General features: G+C 38.1%; 1 protein-coding gene across 7 annotated transcripts in view; it reads right to left on the minus strand.

Moving 5' to 3' along the window:
- PDE1C (phosphodiesterase 1C) overlaps positions 1-21,984 on the minus strand; it is a 483,316-nt gene that overhangs the window by 90,659 nt on the left and 370,673 nt on the right. For all 7 annotated transcript variants that reach the window (XM_045564386.1, XM_045564391.1, XM_045564387.1 and 4 more), the window contains 6 exons: positions 20,094-20,207; positions 18,322-18,504; positions 17,293-17,359; positions 13,406-13,522; positions 11,028-11,168; positions 611-711 (listed from right to left, as the gene is read on the minus strand). In XM_045564386.1, coding sequence (XP_045420342.1) covers positions 611-711; positions 11,028-11,168; positions 13,406-13,522; positions 17,293-17,359; positions 18,322-18,504; positions 20,094-20,207 — 723 coding nt within the window. The remainder of the gene's footprint in view (positions 1-610; positions 712-11,027; positions 11,169-13,405; positions 13,523-17,292; positions 17,360-18,321; positions 18,505-20,093; positions 20,208-21,984) is intronic.

Raw genomic sequence — 21,984 nt, forward strand, 5'->3', positions numbered from 1 at the left:
CCCATATTTAGGCCCCCAACAGAGGCCTGTGGGCAGTTCATTTGGAAGGATGCACAGGTTGCTTATGGTGAAGGTGGCCTAGAAGAAACAATCTAACTCCTCGGCCCTTCTGCCAGGGAGTGATGCAAGCCCTGAGCAAAGCAGGGATGTATGAAATTAGAAAGGATGAAAAGAGCATTTCATGAGAATCCCAGAGGTCAGATGGTAAGAAGGCTCAATTATCATTAATGTCAACAGAAACACTCCAGTCATCATTGTCCTTATTTAGTTTATGTGGCATCTGGGTCTTTATGTAAACTACCCCACCTCCTATTAGAAATAGAGTATGTGCAGAACATACATAAGTAAACAAATAGCAAGCATTAGAATAGAAAAGAAAAAGACATACATATTAGATCCAAATAAAATATGAGAATTAGGAGCAGGTGGCTTCTTAAACTCCACGTCATGATTAAAGCTGATCAGGCTGATCTCTTGTTTATAGGTTCATGTTTTCAGAAACTCAAAATAGGACAACTGTGCAAAAGAAAGGTGACTCACACCTTTCTAACTTCTAAAACTCTACCCTTGTCTCCTCCTGCCTCTTCTCCAAGCATTTCAACAACCTCACCGAGTCTGAATGTGGAAATTGTTGGTAGTTCCAGTATGCTCATAGTCGTGGATGGCAGCTGAGAAGATTATAGCAAAGATCTCCAGCTCCGTCAGCCAGTTCTGAAAGGGAGATTACAGAGCAATCAGATAATCTGTTTCTTTCTCAAAGTCTTCAGCTTGCTGACAACACACCCACACTGCTGCCTCTCCACCCTACAGCTGGTAAACTATTGCCAAACACAAGTTTTCTGAGACACGGAAATAAGTTTTCGAAAATCTTTTCCTGTGAAGAGACTGGGGGACATGTGCTTTAAAAACAGCATGCCCAGCAAGGTTGAAAGAACTAACTAGTAGTTTTATCTTTTTCAAGAAAGCAAAAGACAATGAATGTGAAGACTTTAAAAGCTCTTATTGCATCCTCCTCCAATTTCCAAATAAAGTTTCTAGGTAGACACACGCATACATACACACACTTAAAAATTTCAACACAATTCCAAGAACTAAGAGTAATAGAACAGCTAATGTCTGATTATAGGAGGAATATCCACTACACAGAGGGTAGAGACAGATGGAGAAATAACACTTGGTTTTCTGTTCTATGTGTGTTGATTTTTGAAAGGACTTATCCTCATGTACACATTCAAAGTTAGCTGTGGTTTGGTGGTTTGCAAAGTATGTTCCTTGGAGCAGCAGAATTAGCATCACCAAGGAGCTTGTTAGAAATGTAGACAAATTCTTTGGCCCCACCCCAGTCCCACTGGATCAGAAACTCCACTTTGTGGTTCAGCAATCTGTACTTTATCAAGCCATCTAATTCTGATGCATACTAGAGTTTGAGAACTACTGCTGTGTTTGAAGCTCCCTTAAAACTGGTTTCCATTTAGTGGATTCTGTAGATTCACTCCCCATCCCTCTGTAAACCATTCTGCACAATGCCCACACAATAGAACATTCCTGACTCTTAGGCCACCCTTTGGTATCCTCTGCTCACTTTTGTTACTAGTTAAAAAAATGATTCAGTATGTTTTATTCCAAACTCTGTTTTGATAAGTTGCACTTGTTACTACAATTATGTAATTAAGCATGACATAAACCAATAAAATATGAAAGCAAAAATGGAGTTGTTATTTCTACAGAACCTAAGTTCAATGCTTTGGATAGTCACTAAAAGAATTGCTGTCAAAATATGTATGACAGCTGTGAAGGAGTAGAAAACAATTATAAAAGTTTAGGCAGCTTCTACACTCAGTTTCCTTTATGAGTATCTTTAAGTTCCCATTTCACTTAAACGAAATGAAACTAGACATCTTAGAGGATGGGCTGAGGCAAGACAAGTATAAGTCCTCAGATTGGTGGAACTCAGACACGACCCTAGGGTCTGGATTAAAGATTAGTGCATAAAATATATTTATATGATTTAAATTAATGCAAAATGATTTAAAATGAACATTTAAACTTTTACAATTCCCCACTATAGCCATTTCTTTCAAGTAACTACTAAATTTGGTCCTCATCTAAGAAACTTCCTGAAAATTATTGCCTTCTTTGAGGATGGGTGAGTCGGGGGCAGGGGGGGGTAATAAATAAACAAATAGCACACAACCGATGGAAAAAAGACTTCATCATTAAGGGAAAAATGAACACAAAGATAATGCGGGGCAAAAAAACACACTATACTTTTGAAAATGGTTTCTAGTAGTAGAATCCATCATGAAATGTCAGGAAACTTTTGGGCATCCTCAAAAATGTACACTGAGATACAGGGAACAAGAAGACATAAAGAGAAAACAGACTAAGATGAAAATCAACAAAATGGTAGGATAAGGAAAGATCTCAAGAAAACCGAAATTGCAAAACCTGTTCTAAAGGGAGCAAAGAACCTCCCCAGCTTCCTCATCGTCCCAGGGCTCACTACGTGGCAGGTGCAATTCTAGATCCTTTTTATGCAGAAACTCACGTAACTCCCACGACTCCATAAAGCTAGGCATTGTTGTTATCCTCACTCCACAGATGAGAAAACTGAAGCCTAGGGAGGTTCAGGACTTACCCAAGGTCACACAGCCAGTCTTGTAACCAGCCACACGATAGGACTCCAGAATTCTTACTCATAATCTTTAAGTCATATTTCCTTTGGGTCATTGTTCATGTATTTATTCAATTTTGCATAAAATTATATAGGTATAATTTTATATTACACATTTTTCTTGATACTGTCCATGCATATATGACATATATATGTGTTTTTCATTTTGGCAACATCTTTCTTTTTTTTCTCCAACATCCTGTCCCCAACCATCTTCCCTGATGACTCTCTACCCATTCCCCCACATGGATCTCTTGTTCTAAGCTCATGCAAAGTTAATTTCACATCTTAAAATAAGATTATGAATGGGAGACAGCATAACATCTAAACAAGTCTTACCAGAGAACATCAGTCTAGCCAGCAGAAAGCATGTAAATAACTGTATAATTACAATTCCCACATTACAAATATCAGTGACACTTCCCTCCTTACCCAAATATACCAATGAAATCCCATAACCTACATATAAACCAAAACCAATGAATGATTAAATAATCATTCAACAACAACAACAACAACAAAAACCCCATAGTCTTTAAAACTCATTTTAACACCCTAGCTTTTCAACAAACACTGTGGATGCTTAGAATCAGTTATGTTGCTTTGGGAATAAGAAGAAAGAAATGTGGTATCTGGCAAAGGAAAGAAAGGAAGAAAGAGAAACAACTTCTTAGAGGAGAGACATTCAAGATGGTCCTTGAAGACTGGACAGAGCAAGAAATGAAAGTGGGAATTTTCAGAAGAATGAACAAAATGAGCAACTCCTAGTAGCAATCATCTCAAGTAAGGAAATGATTCTCTTGACTGGAATAGGAGCTGGGGCTGATGGAGACCCTATTATGTCAGGCATTAAAAGTCAGAGTGAGTGAGAATGTCAACTGGACTCAACAGGCTGTGAATTTTACATGTAAGAGAGTAACACAGTCAGTCCACCACTTAAGTGCAGGAGCAGAGAAGAGAAATATAAGAGCAGTATTTTTAGATTGAAAAGTTCTTACAGGATGTATAGATAGTATGAAGATAGAATCCATATGACTTAGCAATGAACTGAATTTGGGGTGGGATGAGGGGACAGGAAGAGGTTGCAGTCAAGGAGAACAATGAACTAAAGATGACCCCAACACTCCTATCCTGAATGGCTGAAAAACCCTGGGTGGTATGAGGAGATACCACTATCAGAAACAGAGAAGGTAGGAGAAGTTCTTTGAGGGGAAGTCAGGATCATATTTTAATACAGCTCAGATTTCTTTGCCTTTTCCAAATTAATTATTGTGAACACAGAAGGTTTCATGCCAAGCCATAAAAAGTCAGAAATTTAAGTCTCCGTGGTGTGTTTTATTCCAGAAATATCACACTGTGGCAAGGTACAAGTCACAGATCCTACCAGTGTTTCCCTATCTACAAAATATGAGTGTCACAATTCATTCAGTGACAGGGATGCCTTGACACATGGCAATGGTGGACTCTGAACTTTGCTGTGTATGATTCAGGCAAGCAGGCTGAGTGTGTATGCCTATAGGGCCGAGGGGGAGACCTTGGATACAACAGGCCAGAGGAAACCTGGAATGGACAGGACATGCACAATTTCCTACTGCTAGAGGAGACATTATTAGCAAGTTGTGACTTTGATATGTGAATGATAGAGTTTCTCTAGTAATCTGTTTCCACCTCTCTCTTAGTGTTCCATTGCTACCCTAACAAATTACCATAACCGCAGAGGCTTAAAGAACACCTCCCACTAATGGGCACACTTCTGTAGGCCAGGGTGGATGGGTTCTCTGGTCAGGGTCCCACAGGCTGACATCAAGGTGTGGACAGTGCTGCATTCCTTCCTGGTGGTTCTGGTGGAAAATCTGCTTTCAGGAGTATCCAAGGTATCAGCAGAACTCATTTCCTTCTGATGCTTTCCACTTGGCCCCCTCTACCTGCAAGCTATTATAGCAATGGCTGGTAGAGTCCTTCTCACACTTAACCCTCTCTGACTTCTCCATCTCTCTTTAACTTTGACAAACTTGTATGATTACACCTGGAGAAACCGGGCTACTCTCCCTGTTTAAGGTCTTCTGCTTGGTAACCTTAACTGTATCTGTAAAGTCCCTTTTGCCATCTAATGCAACATTTTAATGCATGTGACACCAGAGGACCAAGGTCATGGGGGCCAAATGTCTGCCAATCACAACCTCCAATAAAATTATTTAGCATTCTTCAACCATGATGTCATTTTGATATTTTTAGTGTTCCCCTTATAACTATGATGATGCCATATATGATCAAAAGAACAAGCTACACAGCTTCTCCTCTCTGAAAAAAATAGGCAAAGAGAAAATTATTAGCACCTTGCCTGACAAAAGCAATGAAAATGGCCAAGAGGTAGCTTCAGATTTTGGAATCTTTTGACCTAAATCCAAAGTAGACTGGAGCTTGGAGTCTGATTAATATCTATTCAGTGAATAACAACTCTTCAATCTAGTTCTGTTCAAGGATTTTCTCTTAGAAATGAGCAGAAGAGTTCTGAAAGGATTCAAGCGTCTTTTAGGCCCTTAAGTTAAACAATAATGAGTAATACAAACAGATTACAATGAGTAATACTGTTGATGTTGAAGCCCAGACATCACTTTATCAATGGGATGTTTTGATTCCCTAAGTGTCTTACAGTTTATAACACTGAAATGATTTAAAGTATTTTCTCCCTCTTGGTTTGTAATGAAAGGTTAGAGTAACAAGATGTTCTCCATTCATCAGAACATTCCCCACTGTTTTTGTAAACTCGAAATGAAAGAAGTTTGTTTTGAGCTGCATTTCCAAGAGAGAGTGGGTGGGAAATAGTTTCTATATTTAAGAACTATTCTGAATATGGCCTGAATTGACAATTAAAATTCAATAACAAATGGCAAATGAGCTTGTTTAAAAACAGTATGCAGTATGTCATGATCACTGGCTGCTATGATACAACATTTATGTTAATCTTAACTTGCATTAGCATAAATGCTGGGAGCTTTTCGTGAGAGCTGAAGAAGCTGTGTGTATGATTCACCTTTATATCTCCATAGCATACTGTGCACAATAGGTACTAACTAAATATATGTTGACTACATGAACTCAAAGTGCATTTCTGCATCCATTTTGATCCTCACCACAATACTTGGAAGCTAAGTACACATGAGATACTGAGGCATAAGAATATAAGGGGCTCTTTTATTTGCCACAGGCTTGTAGAAGCATGGCCTTGGAAGTTAGACCTGAGACCAAATCTTGGCTCCTCTACTGTATCAGTTTGCTAAGGCTGCCATAACAAAATAATACAAACTAGGTAACTTAAACAACAGAAATTTATTTTCTCACAGTTCTGGAGGCTGAAAGTCCCAGATCAAGGTGTCAGCAGGATTGGTTTCTCCCGAGGCCTCTGTCTTTCCCTTGCAGATGGCATCTTCTCTCTATGTCTTCACAATGGTCTTTCCTCTCTGCATGTGCCTGTCTGTGTCCTGATCTCCTCTTTTTATAAGGACACCAACCCTACTGGAGTACAGTCCATCCACATGACCTCATTTTACCTTAATTACCTCTTTAAAGGCCCTCTGTCCAAATACAGTCACATTCTGAGGTACTAGGGGCTAAAACTTCAATCTATAGATTTATGAGAAACACAGGTCAGCCCATACATTGACTTTATAACAAGATAATCTTAATCTCTGTTAATGAGAGTTTCTTCTTCTTTAAAATAAGGATAATATTACTCACAGTGGCAATCACTGCTAGTTGTTCAACACTTTCCTTTTCCTTACTAACCACTTCTCTGATTTTATTTGGGATGGCGATGTGCCCAGCCTTCCCTACATTGCAGTGGCTGTGTGACACAGCTCTGGCCAACAAAATACAAGTGAAAGTTACATGGGTTGGATTTCAGAATAGCTCTTTAAAAATGAGCAGATTTATTTGGTTTGCACCATTTATCTTCTTCTTTATCTCTCTACTTCAATGTGCAGAGGTACATCAGCCATTTTACAAGCATAAGAACAAAAGCGCGTGCCAAAGAGAAGTGGGAAGGAGACTGAGAAGAAGCCTGTTGCTGGTGAGGAGCCCCCACGCCATGCCTGGATGGCTCTTGGACAGACTGCACAGATGCAAAGGATACTCACACCACTGGCCCATCTAAGCAGCATGGATATTCATTTGTAAATATATTCCAACAACGAAAGATCACTAGACATTTGGAGGTAGGGGAACAATAGCATAAGAGGAAGATTCTCATAAACAAATGAGCATCTTCCCCATGAGTTAACAGAGATAATTCTATTTTTAAAAAGAATTATTATAAAATTTTTGTATGTATAAGTATATTCATAAATATCTAAGACTGCTAAGAGAATACAGTATTCCAAGGACAAAAAACAGTTCCTAAAATTAAAACTTCTGCTATCTAAAAATATTAAATGAACAGATTGAATAGCTAGAAGGACATATCTGAAGAGTAAACTGGTAATGTGGAAGACAGAGTTGAGGACATCTCTCAGAAGGTGTAATTAAAATATTGAAATATGGAAAAGTAGGAGAGAAGCGAAGCGATGTGAAGATGGATTCAGAAGGCCTAAGAGAAGTCCCAGAAGCAGACAAAAGAGAGATAACAGACAAAGAGAAATACTTAAAAAAATAATAAAATTTTTGGCTGTCTTGTTTTTAGGCATATAATAGGATTAAACTTTCTGGTCCCTTTACGGTTGGAGGGGGGAGGCATGTGAATCATTCTGACCAATGACCTGTGAGTGGAAGAGATGGGCAGAGTTTCTGAGCCACAGAACTTAAGTGCAGGCATAGGAATAGCAGAGCCCCTTTGCTCCCAGCCGTAACGGCTGACAACATTCAGGGTGGTAGTTGTTTAACAAACCTAAGCACTGGAGTGAGGGCGACACAAGCAGATCCTTTAATTTACCCTCAAGGAAAAAAAAAGCCTTATTATTTTTAATCCACTGAAATCTTGGGATTGTTTTGTCCTGCAGCAAAACATAGCCCACCCTAACAGACAAGCTCCGAATGAAAGAAAACGTTAGGAGTGGGGAAGATATAGTCTCCCAGTAACATGTTACCACATGGATTTTTAGTTTCTATAGTTGGCTCTAATTCTTTGCCTTCATTTTAAAACTCTAGAGTGCGCTAGGACTCACTTCAGTGCCTCTTCTACCTCTCTGTTCACACTGTCCCTTTAGATCATCTCATCTGGTTCCAGTCTTTATATAGTGTCCACATGCCCTTGACTACCTGATCTACGTGCTTATCCTCGACCTCTCTCGGAACTCTAGAGTCCTTTCGTTTTCTTTCTGCCTGGCATCTCTACACAGCGGCTTCACAGGTATCTGAAACTCTCCACGTCTAAATCAGAACTCTTGATTCCCTTCCCCCCGAAGCCTGCTTTGCCACCAGGATTTCTAGTCAGCCACGTTCAACCAACCCAACATCTAAGCTGTATTCTCAATTCCTCACTTTAGCGTTCCAAATCCCATCCACCACCCACAGTCCTCTTGACTCTACCTCAGAAATACCATTTTCTCCTCTTCATCCCAGCAATGCAGTTCCTAGCCCAAACTACCATCGTCTCTTCACTAGACTTCGGCAGGACTCTACTAATGTTCCTGCCTGTTCCTGCCAAGCCTGCCTGCCTCATTTCTGCTCCTTGAATACACACAGCAAAGCTATTCTCTCACAGGGACCTTCCTACTAATCCTGCGCCAACTCTGCTGACACGCTGTTTGGCCCTTAGCATGGCTAAAGGCAAAAAATCACGACCACCTCAGCTTAAACATTATCTCTGGAGAGAAGCCTTTCCTGACTATCTAACAAAATGCCCAGGTTTCCTTATGTAGGTGCTCTATTAAAATAGACTTCTCTGTAGAGTATCAATAATATGATCCTCCTTATATTTCATTGATCTCTTTCATCTGTAACTTCCCACTAGAATGTTAAGTTCATAAGGGCACTGACATAGTCTCAACCTGAGTCTCAGTCCTTTCATATGGCTATAACTGAATACCATAGACTGGGTGAAGTATAAAGGGCAGAAATTTATTTCTCACAGTTCTGGAGGCCAGAAAGTTTAAGGTCAAGACACTGGAAAATTTAGTGTCAGATGAGGGCCTGCTTCCTGGTGCTTAGATGAGATGGCCATCTTCTCCCTGTGTCCTTACATGGCGGAGAGGGAAGGGAGCTCTCCAGGGTCTTCTTTGTAAGGGCACTAATCCCCTTCATGAGGGCTCCACCCTCATGACCTAAGCCCTTCCCAAAAGTCTCGGCTCCTACTATCATCACATTGGCAGCTAGGATTTCAACATAAGAATTTTAGGGGAATACAAACATCCAGTCTATAGACAGCATCCTGTAATAAAGTACCCAGCACATAAGTGCTCAATAGATATTTGGGCTTATTTTCTGAAACTCTAATCAATTCCATTGTCATATTTATTTTTTCACAAACAGCAAATGTTTTTACTACAATAGCCTTAGTGGATATTTTAATATCTAATAAAGAATTATTCTCTCTCCACACACATTGCTCTTTTCCAAAATTGGCTTTTCTAAGGTTGTGAACTACTTATTTTACATGAATTGCAGACTCAGATTATGATGTTTCATGTTAAATTCTGTTGGAATTTTGACTGGTATTATTTTTAATTTATAGCTTACTTTGAGGAAAATTGACATCTACACAGTACTGAGCCTTCAAGTTAAAAACATGATGTATTTCCCCACTTATTTAAACATTTTTTTGTCCTTTGATTTAGTTTTAAAGTTTCCTTTTTATCATTTTTGAAGTTATTTATAGCTAATTAATGGACTTTTACAAATTATTGGAATGTATGTTTTTCTGTTATACTTGTTAATTTCCAATGTATAGGATGGCTTTTGTATCCAGACCCTATTGAGGTCACTTATTTGATCTAATGATTTGTAGTTGGTTTTTTGATTTGCTAAAGGAGATGATCACATTACTTCACAGAATGCTTCTTCCAACTTTTTTAGATATCATATTTCATTGGCTGAGACCTCCAGAAAAATGCCGAGTAGCAATATTAATGTGGGCATCCCTGTCTTGCTCCATGCATTCAAAGAACCATCATTAAGTATGATGTTTGCTCTATGTCTCTGGTATAAACCTTTTATGAAGTCAAAAAGTTCCCTTTGTGGTCTTTCTATAATTTGAAAAATAGCTTTTTAAATAATATTTTAAGAAATCGGCTTTACAATAAAGAAAAACAGAAAAATGATCATAGGTTTTGAGAAAACCCTGCAATGTTTTAATAACAATAATTCCTAATTGTTGAGCTTCCTTTATGAGGCAGAGTATTTAATATTTTTGATATTTTATTCCTAACCATCAGAGCACTACTACAAAATGGGATATTTTTTACCATTTAAAAAATGAGGACATCTTGGCTCAGAGACTCAAGTAATTTATCATAGTTCACAAAATCTAATAAGCAATTAAGCAGGGAATTATAGCCACTGTATCTAGCTCCAAAGCCCACACTCCTCCCACCATATTCCATTTTTAATTCTGTGAGCTATTAGGCCCAGCCTTTCAGTGTGCCCTGGTGGAAAAGATAACAAATGTGCCCTGGGTTTATGGGCTAATTCATAACCATATCCAAAGAATGTCTATTCTGATGTCAATTATGAAGGAGATTTCAAAGTAAAAAGTCATAGAGACCTGTTTTTGTCACTAACAGCTGTATCTTTTAAAATGAATGGCTTACATCAAGGCCAAGAAGGCAAAGGCACAGATAACCAAGTGGAGCAGGGAAGTTAATACAATGAATTACACAACAGAGATTTTTAAAAATCTAAAGAGCTGAAACGTTGGGCCAAAACTAGCAAGAAAAAATTCAAATGGTTAGAAGTAAAAGATTGACTCTTAGGTTCAAAAATACCAAATGCACAAAAATAGGATGTGCATAACCATAGTCCCTGTGAAAAAGACCTAGTGGTTGTATAACATGGTTGCCACTTATATTCAATACAATTTCATTATGTTTGAATATCATTATTATTGATTATATCAAGAGGTTAATAGTACCACTCTCCATATCTGAAAATACATATTTCATTACAGTAATTATATTTTAATAGGCATAGCCCAGTGAGGATGCGAGTCATTAGCAAATATCTATTTGATCAAGCCCAGAATGGAGAAAATTTTAGAGGGACCCCCAAAGACTTGCCGTTTTGGTTAGATAACTCTTGGGGAACAGGGAGTCTACAAAACAATGCACTCTTCATGGGCTCAATCTCATCACAATTGGAATATCCACCGTTAAAAAATCGCCCTCACATCTTTTGTGTAACGTGAATTCCTATTTGTACTCACCGCTACTCCCGTCTTATAGAGGAGGTAATGCACAGTCTGCGTGACGTCGGCGGCATGCATTAAATTATGGTAAGGATTTTTATGTTTGCTGTAGCCCACTTCCAGGGCCTCCACAAACGAGACAAGCGCGGAAATGGGGATCTGAAAGAGAGTGAACAAGTGACTAAGCTGTCGTAGGGGAACAAGCAAAAATCTAAGGCACCAGGCTGCTCCTTTCTGGAGGCATAACAAATCACATGAGGAAATTAGAACTTTTTATAGTTAATAAAAATCACTAAAGAAAGTATCAGATAATTTGAAAATCTAACAGGAAGTCCCTTGTTGAGGAACGATCGCTTTGCCTTGCAAATTGTTCTTTGTTCCTCAGTTCAGAACCCCTGGAGAGACGACACAGAATCATTTCAAAGACATTTAGTTTTATCAACATGTAAAGAAATATTTTTGATGCATATGTAGAAAACGAAGTTATTGGTGACCATGCTAATTTTTTGTATTTCCTTGTTTTCATCTACCCTTAAATACCCTTCCCCTCAACCCCAAGGGAAAAGAGATGCTACACAGGCCACCAAATAATGCTGCAAACAACACTGAGAAACACAGAAATAATACTAACAATTAGTACCAGTTTGTGGACTCATTTACCATTTATAACATAAGTGGAATGAGTCCTTCCAAATTGTTAGTCACAAATAGTAAATTACCAAGGAATAAACATAAGAACATAGCCAGTTCCTGTTCCCATATATAACAGACTATCACATTTTAGATTGGGTTTTGGGTTTGGGTTTGGTTTTAGTGTTTTGTTTCATGTGTCCAATGCATACAACCCCACCTTTGAAAGGGAATAGTTTGTAGGAAATCAGTGTTTCCTTCACTGGTGGTGGAAGCTTGTGTTTGTTTTGCAATAATTTTATAACTTAAGATTTTTGTGTACTTTGTTTTCCCACAAACAAATGAGACATACTGCCCATTAATTTCTCAAGAAATAAAAGACTTGAGCCTTTGACTACCAGTAACTCAGAATAATATTTCCAATTAGCCTCATTGTTTTTCCATCTGAAATATGTATAATATGCATGCCTTCCTTTTCTATGTAACAGAAAGTGAAGAACAGTTGCAAAATATTAATACAAGTACAAAATAAGAGCATCCTGGCAACAATCATTGTATTAGTTTTCTGGATCAATTCCATGGTCCAGGGTAAATTATGCAGTATAAGGCTGGGGGAAAAAAGAGAGGATGTATGTTCCTAGAGATTAATAATCATATTAGTAAGGAAAAAAATCAAGAAAAATGCTACTATAATGCTTCTGAAATTCCATAACCTATTCTTCCTTAGATATATTCTTCCACGCTTACCATTTGTGGATTTTTAAAACTTTAAATATGGCCTTTAAGAGGTGAGATATGAGTTCATTATCATTTTTAAAATAAAGATCCAATAAACGTGGATTCCCTGGGTTGTTCTTTGGAGATACATGAGCCACTGAAATGGCTGTGTGTGTACATGCACAGGAACTTTGTTCTGAGAAAAGGGTCTCTAGCATCCACTGGACTTTCATGCAGGTTTCTGATGCAAAACAAGTTAAGGACCTAAGGACCACTGCCATAAAGTATTTGTGGGATGTAAGAAATACATCCCCAAATAGACAATCCTTAGGAAAGTGATAAAGAACCCTGTATCTGGAGAAATCAATATGTTGTACAGAAAAAGACCTGCATTTTCCAGAGGCTTATTCATGTGATGAGAGACGTCTGATGCCAAAGATGCCGGCAGAAGAACACGTATGTTCCCTTGAGAATCGGCCCAACCTCCAAGAGTCTGCAGTATTAGAAGGTTGAGGTGGTTGAACTCTGGGAAAGGATTCATGCTCTTTACTTAAAATTGAAGAATTAATTTGAAGCATGAATGGCTGGGAAATACCAATGATCTGTCACAGATGATAAGTGAGAGTATTTGTCTGAATGAGCCAAGCGGTGGGGGAAAAAGTTTACAGAGACAGCAGATGCTCACTCTGTCTCCATTACTGTCTCTCTGACGGTGGTGGTCGATAGTACGCAAAGTCATGTCGAAATGAGATCTGCAGGCAGAGCCCGAGGGGGTGCTCAGCTATTTCAGGCTTCAGGTTGTACTTCCAGGAAGACTGGGATCTAAATGGGCTTCTCCAGCCTCTCCCCTGCCAGTGAGACCCACCAGCAAGGGCGTCATCCACAGCATCCACTGCAGAGGAATTCGCAGCAGTGGCTACCCCAGCCGTGCTTTCTGAGCCACCCACAGCAGTTTTCATCCTGCATTAAAAGGGTCTTAGCCTGAAAGTCATATGAGGATGGACAAATGTGTACAGTTCATTTATTTACCTTTTTAATGAGGTACTGACCTTGAAACGGCTGATCAGATCATAACGTGTGAGTAATTCATAGAAAATAAACTTCAGTGCATGATCCCCACTTGCCTCATTGAGGGAAAAGACATCAAACGACCACTTGTCCACATCCTGCAGGACAGGGCGTGAGAAAGAACACATTAGCCCACAGTCACTTACACACCCACCAATCTCCCCATTTTCGGGTCTGCCTACAGTCCTAACTCAAGGTTTCACAGACGGAGACTCTAACACCCTTTTCACTCTCAAACTTTTTCCAATCTGGCGGTCCTACCTAGTATTTATTGTTAAAACATTAAATAGTCTTATTACCAATAACGATAGCCATAGTTTATTGAGTGCCTACTATGTGATAAATATGCAACTTATCCCAAAAACAACTCTAAGTAATAGGTATTATTAGTCACATTTTACAGATGAGAAAACCAGTAAGTTACCTAATTTCCCTAAGACCCGTCAGGAGTAAGTGCTAGGGACACAGGTGGGGCCAGGACACAGACACAGGTTGGATGCCTCAGGTCAGGCTCTTTCCATGAAGTCCTTCAGCTGCTACTACAATGTCCTAAGGTGCGTCCCTCCTCAACTTTCCCACGCTTTGACACTATCCAATGACTCCCTCTAAGTCTGCAGTTAAGAATGTTAACTCATTTAAAAGTGTTCAGAAACATGCATGATATAGGATACAAAATAGTATCTCAGGTCAATCTAAACTCCGGGCTGAAACCAAAGAGAAAGCATTGATTTCACAGGACAGAAAAATGCTACCATTTTTGAAGTCACCAATCTGGGATCTTGTCCTCAATTTGTAAGTCATTTTACTGAAAAAAGTAAAACAAGAGGCTTAAACCGAACACATACCTTATACACCATCCATGAAATTCAAAGTCTTCTTTGCCCATAAACAGAATGTAAACATATTACACTCCTTTGTAACATATTACATGCCTTTGACTTATCATAACCAACTACTTGTGGATATAGTAAACAAAGGTGTGTTTAAGCAATAGCTAAAGCAATAGCCATCTGGTTTCTCATTACGTCAAAAGTCTCACTTCCTGTAGTTAAATAAAGTGTATTGACTTGAGCTTGACAATAAGAACTCGCATGAGACCACACTGAGGACAGACAAGGTGTCAGATGGTAACCTGGGGGAGACCTTGGCTTTCATGAGTGACTCTCACTTCAGCCCTCAGCATCCCAATATCCATCCATCCCAATCTTGCCCCTCTCCAAACTTTTCAACTATCAAATTCATCAGGACAGAAGGATGAGTAAACAGAGATAGTGAGATGAATGCCTTCTTAGGCCCCTCATTTTAGGGAAAGCTTAACTGTGATTCTCAAATTTTAATGTTCTTCAGAACCACATCAGGGGCTCAGTAAAAATACTCACTCTTGGGTGGGGGACTCCAAAGAATCCTGGTGTGGGGCCTGGAATCTGCATTTTAACAAGCACCCAGTTTAAATGTCTTAAACCTTTTACAAAATTCTGCCCAAGGACAATTCCCATGGAGAAACTGCATGAACTTCCTGTTAGTCTAACGTAAAGGAAGCCTGAACCTCGTCGCGCTTTAAACCTGGCATCTATCCAAGGTGTTGCTTCCTGAGTCATGGCACAGATGCCTTCTAAAGAAGGGCACATGGCTATGTTTCCAGGAGGCTCAACTCAGAAGACTGGAGATAAATGCCTCAAATGAGAAGCTTTTATATATATGTGTGCCTGTGTATGTGTGTGTGTATTAAAAAAAACAGAAAAAATGAAAAGAACATAACGCAACATATTTCAAATTTAGAGATTGCTACTGGTTAATTATTCCTTTACTTAAATGTCACTTTATGCCATGCTCTTACATTAACCACAAAGGTTAACATGACAGTAGCATAATGGTTATTTTAGTGAATTGTATTCTCTCAGTCTATGGGGAAAATTTCTGTAATAGAAGAAAATAGTAGTGATTCCATATGAACTGCTGGAAATGAAGTGGAAATAATCTTTTTTCTAACAGGGACTACATAAAGGAAGAAAAAAGAATCTATCTCTAATGGTCTAACTCACTGCAAATAAAACCAGAGTCTGGGGAAGTGAAAAAATATTACATCGTAAAAAGCTTTGAACTTCCCCAGTAAACAAGTGACAAGGCCCAGAGAAACAGCAGTTTTAGCCTTAATGCACATAACAGCAATGTATGCAGAGAAAGATAGCATTTTAGAGAGTTAGTACTTATTCCTTGTCTGAATAATCTAAGTACCTTTCCCCTCCTAAAGACATATGTGCATCTGAGAATTTCTTTTCCCTAAGTATAAAATAAATTCATGCACATCACAGGTTGTTTCACATTTTTCCAGTTATTCTGAAAAAAAAAAAAGAGGCTTCCATTTGGAAGAAACATTTTCATAAATGTTTTGCTACCAGTATACCCACTTGTATTTATGCTCATGATAAAGGAAGAAATTAAGGACAAAAAATGCTTTTAATGTTTCTAAGACTCCCATTGGACATTTCCAGTTCAATTATGAAATTCAATGCAACTTCATAGTGGGTGCTACGAAACATCAGATCTTCGTAAGTGATTTCACTGATTGAAATGGGAAATATCCCTGTAGATTACACTGTTGTGAGCCCCACAGCAGCGTGGGGATTAAAGAGGAGCAAGAGGAACACATATCTTCCTGCTGTGTCTTTCCTAAGTATCCTTCCTGCTCCTAAAATGAATTTTCTTAAGAGACATAAAAAGTGGAAACAGAAAAAGAAGTGAGAATCTGTACATATCTGGTCTCTCAAATTCAGCTAGTGAATGTCTCTGACAATTAATATCTAATCAAGATGGTCCCAAAGGGCTCTTTCCTGACATTAAATTAATCAAGAAGTACTCCCACCCCCAGTTCCATGAATAGGTAACTTAGCTCCTGAATATATCATCAGATAATACATTTTTCATGTTTCAGAGAAAAACTGCAATGGCTTTAGCAAAGGTCAAAATGCTACAATGTCCCTGAGCAAATGGATCAACTCCATGTGTAGACGCCACACAATGTCAACCAGCCCAGTGATCCTGGGCCCCAGCACAGCCTCACCTTGGAATCCAGAAGCCAAATAAGGTTAAGCGCATCTCAAATACCCTCAGACCAGTGGATCTGAATCAACACCTGCTGACAGGAACAGATTCACTTTGGGGCTTTTAAAAATATTCTATACAATTCCAAGAGCTTGCCCGATTGGGAGTAATTCTGAAGGATTTAGCTCATTTAAACTGAAACATCTGCATGACTTGCCATGGAACATTTGGCTCAGTGAGAGTCTTGGGAAAACAGTAGCATATACTTTGTATGGAAGAAACAAGGGCTCGGGGCTACACCCTCATGCAGTAAAATGTTACTGAGAGCTTACTATGTGCTGAAAACTCTGGTACCAGAACTTAGTTCTGTCTTTAAATAAATAACCCTGTCTTTTTTAAATCTCACTGAGTCTTATTTTCTTCATCTATAAAATGGACTTGCGGTAGGTAATCAGATAATGGCACAATCACAATCATTCAATATCCTCCTAATGTTGAATACTTGTACCCATAACATATTTGATCTCCTATGGCCAAAGTCAGAAGAATCTCCTAATGCCAGATCACTGTATAAAACCTAAACTACTTTAGGGGAATAGAAATGAAAGGAAACCCACATAGAGTTTGATTTTTAAAAAATTAGGAATGTGAAGGCTAAAAAGATAGTGATACTACTAAAAGAGATAAGAAAAAGAAAATGAAAGAATAAAGTCAGGCATAAATGGAAAAGAACTGTAAATGAAAGCCTCTTATTTTCTAACAACAAATTTAATGGTACTTTTTGTAAGGTATCATGTACATTATGAAACCTTTTCATTGGTATTACCTTTAATGCTTCAATAACGGCTGGTGGGTAGCTCAGTCCAACCATGTTTGATGTCCGTCTATACATTCTGCGAAGTCAAAAGGGAGAAATGTAATATGATATCTTACAAAGAAGGATTAGCAGTTCCAAGACTGACACTAAGTATTGACAAATAATGAGAAGTCGTGTTGTCTGGTAAGTCAAGGAACCTAAAATCTTTTTTTACATTTTTCATAGTCATTCAAGTGGTCTAAGTTTTAAATTCAAAAGAAATTAAAGCAATCCAAAATATGTGAACCATTGGGGAAAAAAATAATTTTATGTGCCCCATATTGGAAATTAAATTATTAACTGGGTCACCTCTTTTGCCAGAGTGAATTATAGCACAGCATGGACAGTATGCATTAGTGATTTAATCTGAATGAAGAACTTCTATGGGCAACCCACTTAGAAGAGTTTGTTCCTTAGAACTGTCCAAAACAAGAAGGAAAAAAATGTCCCAGGTGAACTTTGAACCCACCATGGCATTTCTAAAACATGTAATTGTACAATAAGGATTATAGGAGGTCTATGTCTATTTCTGGAATCTATTTCTGGAGAAGGAGGTGGGCAATTCGATTTCAAAGAACAAAATGGCTAATAAAATTGAAGTGTCAGGGGGAACTCAAACCTCTTAAATGAACTGTCCTTCCTGGGTCAGCAACCTCAAAGCATCCCTGATCTGTTCCTAATGTGGACAACATCTGTATATTTCAAAGGGTGATGAATTGGATGATTTCCTTCTATAAAAATTAGAGACTGAACTCAAACTAAATCTTCTCTGCTTAACAAAAAGAATTCTGTGTAAAGGCAAAGCTTGTCTTAATGATGCTATAGAGATTAAAATAGGTATGTTTTTTGTCATTTCTCATTCGGGACTATCTGTTTCTGCCCACAATTTTCAGTATTTATAAAAATATAAAAACTACATTGAAGTGGAGTTTCCAGTTATTGGAAACTGGATTCCTTTTGCAGCTCTGGTCATTGAAGGACAATAAATGATGTCTTTACCTCTCCACAAATATCCCAGCCTGCACTGCATGGACGATGCTCTTGAACCTGGGCTTCTCCTCGCTCCTGCGGAGCATCATCCCCATCTGCCGCGTAAAGGTGGAGGCCAGCCAGTCTCGGACCTCAGAAGGCACTGCATCTGACTGAATGTCACTGAGCTCATCCTCCGTATCCAGGAGTCGCCTGAACATAAGAAACAGAACCAGGACAGTGAGAGTAACTCTAAAGTTAGAGCTCTGCTCAAAGCAGCTGCTCCTCTCCACCTCACCTGCATGCAGGTGCAAAGAAACAAGATTAAATTGCTCATAAGAAATACAGAACTTTCTTGGTAAGGCTTTGAAAGCTCACCATTTGTGTTTCAGGATGGCTTTCTCTGCCAGATTGGGCAAAGGGACAAAGGGACAAAGGGATCAAAGAGGCAAATATACTCCATCCCAGGCTCCATGAGTGGCAGATCCACTGCACTCAGGAGCAGCCAGTATCTTTATTCCTAGAAGGTTTGTGGAATTTGAATGGAATTTAAACCTTGCATTTAAAAATACCCTCATAAGGAGCCTAAAATTATTTCATGGATGGACCATGTGGCATTATTTTGTTCAAAAAAAAAATGGACTTTGCAAAGTATTACTGAAATCACAGCAATCCAGTCCTCCAAAGTAATGATCTTAAGCAATGTCAATTGATATTCTTTCTAGTTTGATAGGATGTTTCAGAAATTTAAATATTTAAATTCAAGCAAAATTTTCAAAATAATGCAGTTCTTTTATGATTTAAGTCATCGGATGACTTTTAGTCAATTTTTCAAACTTGTTCAAAGGTCAGATCACTGGAAAGGAACATAAATAGTAATGTTACAATAAAACCCAAAATTGCATTTTATATTAAGCCCAACTAAAAATAAATAGTAATAGTAGGTGTCAACGTAAAGGTGTTTGGGTTCTTTCCCTCCGCTACAGACCCATTGATCGGGGGGGAGAGGAGGAAAACATAACATTTGGAGAAAGCTGTGATATCAAATTCCCTTAAATTAGGAACCAAGCATGTAACCAAAAAAATAAACCATATAATTCTTAGATAACAGTGAAATACTTTTGGAATGGAATTTGGCAAAGAAAAGTAAGACATACTGACAGAGAAGCCTGTCTGAATTAAGAAGAAAAAAAAAACCAAAACTTCCATATTCAACATTTCAACATTTTTCAAAAGAAAAGCAATTTTGTTACTTTCAAATGCATTTAGTAACTGAAACTGCTTTAATACTTTTAGATCATTCAAATGGGAAAAGTCTACTAAGAAAATCAGTAACATACATAAGACTGAAAAAGGAATACTGGGTGCTTAAGAGAATAAATGTTTCTTGATCATTTCAGGAACCTCCATTTACTGATGGATATTGTGAATTAAAACATAAACATAAAATTTTTAGACTAACACAAACAATATGCAATAATTACAATGGAATTCTGCATTTGATAAAAAAAAAAAACTTACCAGATTTTTTAAAATAACTTTTTCTTCTCTTACATTATGATCTCACTTCATGGTCATAATGGCCATATGAAATACGTCCTATTAGCTCCTTTTATTGATGAGGAGGTACAAAGAATAAATGACTTGTCCAAATCTATCCCATTTGTTTGTAGAAACTAAAGCTCCAAGATGATTAATTTGAATGCTACCCCATACCTGCCATGGGGGACAATTTTGCAAAAGCCATTTAACAGAAAATTTATCATCACTACACTAATCTCTCTTGTCATTTTTTAGCTTACCTGGTTTCATCAATGTATACAGATTCAAGCACTGTGGCAGCATATTCCAAATTCTTCTTAAGATCTACCACTGAAGCCTCCCCTCTCTCTAATTGTTTCACCAAAGACCGTAACCTAGGGGGAAAAAAAGATATGATTTCATTAGAATAGAGAAATTGAAGAATAATTCTACAAGTATAGTGATACTTTTCACAGTCACTGAATGTTATTTATTGCAACTGAAAGAAAAATAATGATGGGGCCAAAGGAGCAAGTTATAAAATAAATCCATACATTTTTGCCATTGTGAAGCAAGAACAAAAATTTTCTTATCAACCAGGCACCGACCACCCTCAACACTTTCTAGCTACCTTTTATCTTTATGAATTCCTAAATTATCAATAATTTTGCTCTCTTTCAAATTTTTATCTTTTTGTTCTAATTGGATGTGGTAAAGCAAGACCAGCAGCAAAATCTCCAAACATTTCTGGAGATTCTGCTCTGTTGAAGGCACCTTGTTCTGCAGTGGCCAGAGAGAACAGCATCTCCATGGCCAGGGATGTTCCACGACAGGTGAAAAGATTTCACCACCAATAGAATCATAAAAAGGCTAAAGAAGGAATAGATAAAGATAAACTATTTTATTGGACAGGAAGAATCATTCTAAGAGCAGATAAATACCCTAATTAAAAAAATAAAATGCAGGGATGGATTTTAAATCAAGGAGCTTCAGACAGTACAACAGAGACAATAAAACATGTTCTTTTCTTACTTATATGAAAATTATCTGCACAGTGAAGGACTTAGTTATATAAGAGAGTAATAAAATTTCTACAGATGATGAAAATGAAGTAATTGGGAAAAGTGTAAATATCACAGAGATTTGGAGATTGGACAATCCTGTTCAGGCTGTTCAACAGCCAGCAGGAAAAGAGTAGAGACTCTGAAGACAAATGGATTTGAATCTCACTTTATAACATATTAGCTATGCAATACCAGGTAACTTATTTAACTTCTCTAAGAGTTATCTTAATAGAGAGCCAAGCATGAAATTTCCCAAGTTGACATAAGAATTAAATGAAATTGATACACTGTATGTGACTCATAGTTGTTTTTTAAAAAGGCAGTTGTTATACTTATTGTCATTCTTGTTATTCAATGACCTTGATCATCACAGGTAACCAAATAAGAAAAATTCTAGCAAGATCTCAAGTCTCTGCTTCCCATTGGTTTATGCAATCTGTTCTCACATTCCTGCCTTCAAAATATCCTCAGACTTGAATTCATAGGAGAAAATAGGTTGCCTTCTTGGCAAGGTACAAACTACTGCCCTCCTTATCTTCATGAAAATTACCAACAATAAATAATGAGAAAAAGTCCTGAATCAATCTTTAAAAGTAGGCAAGACTATACAACCATTTTCAGGAATTTCAATGATATAAAATACAAATGAGATTTGATTAAGGGGAGTCTCTGCTTGATTTATGAATCTCTAACACGCAAAAGCAAAATATGAAAAAAAAATCAGCAGAGGCCTTTGCAAGCTTGGAGGTAAAGGTCAGCCCTGTGGGTACCATCAGCAGCACTAGGAAGTGCTCTGGATTTCACAAGCAGCACAGGACAGGGAGTTGGCATGGAAGGGCTTGCCAGTCACTCACACACCGTGGATGGCCAGCCTGCCAAAGAATGGGGAGACAGCAGCAGCAAGCCCGACTGCTGTTCCAAATAAGGACTGGAAGCTCTTCAGCAAAACAGATTCCTGGTTGGGTCTGCCTCCAGTTCTCTCATCTCAAGGGGCCCAACTACCTCCAAGGCTGTCTGGACTCTCAACTGGCAAAGTAAAATGAGAGTATATTTAAACTTTTTAAAAATTTCTCCCTTTATTTGGGGCTTGAAGATTCTCTAAGAATTG

This window comes from Lemur catta, chromosome 11 (genome assembly GCF_020740605.2).
Source record: "Lemur catta isolate mLemCat1 chromosome 11, mLemCat1.pri, whole genome shotgun sequence".
In the NCBI taxonomy this organism is placed as follows: domain Eukaryota; kingdom Metazoa; phylum Chordata; class Mammalia; order Primates; family Lemuridae; genus Lemur; species Lemur catta.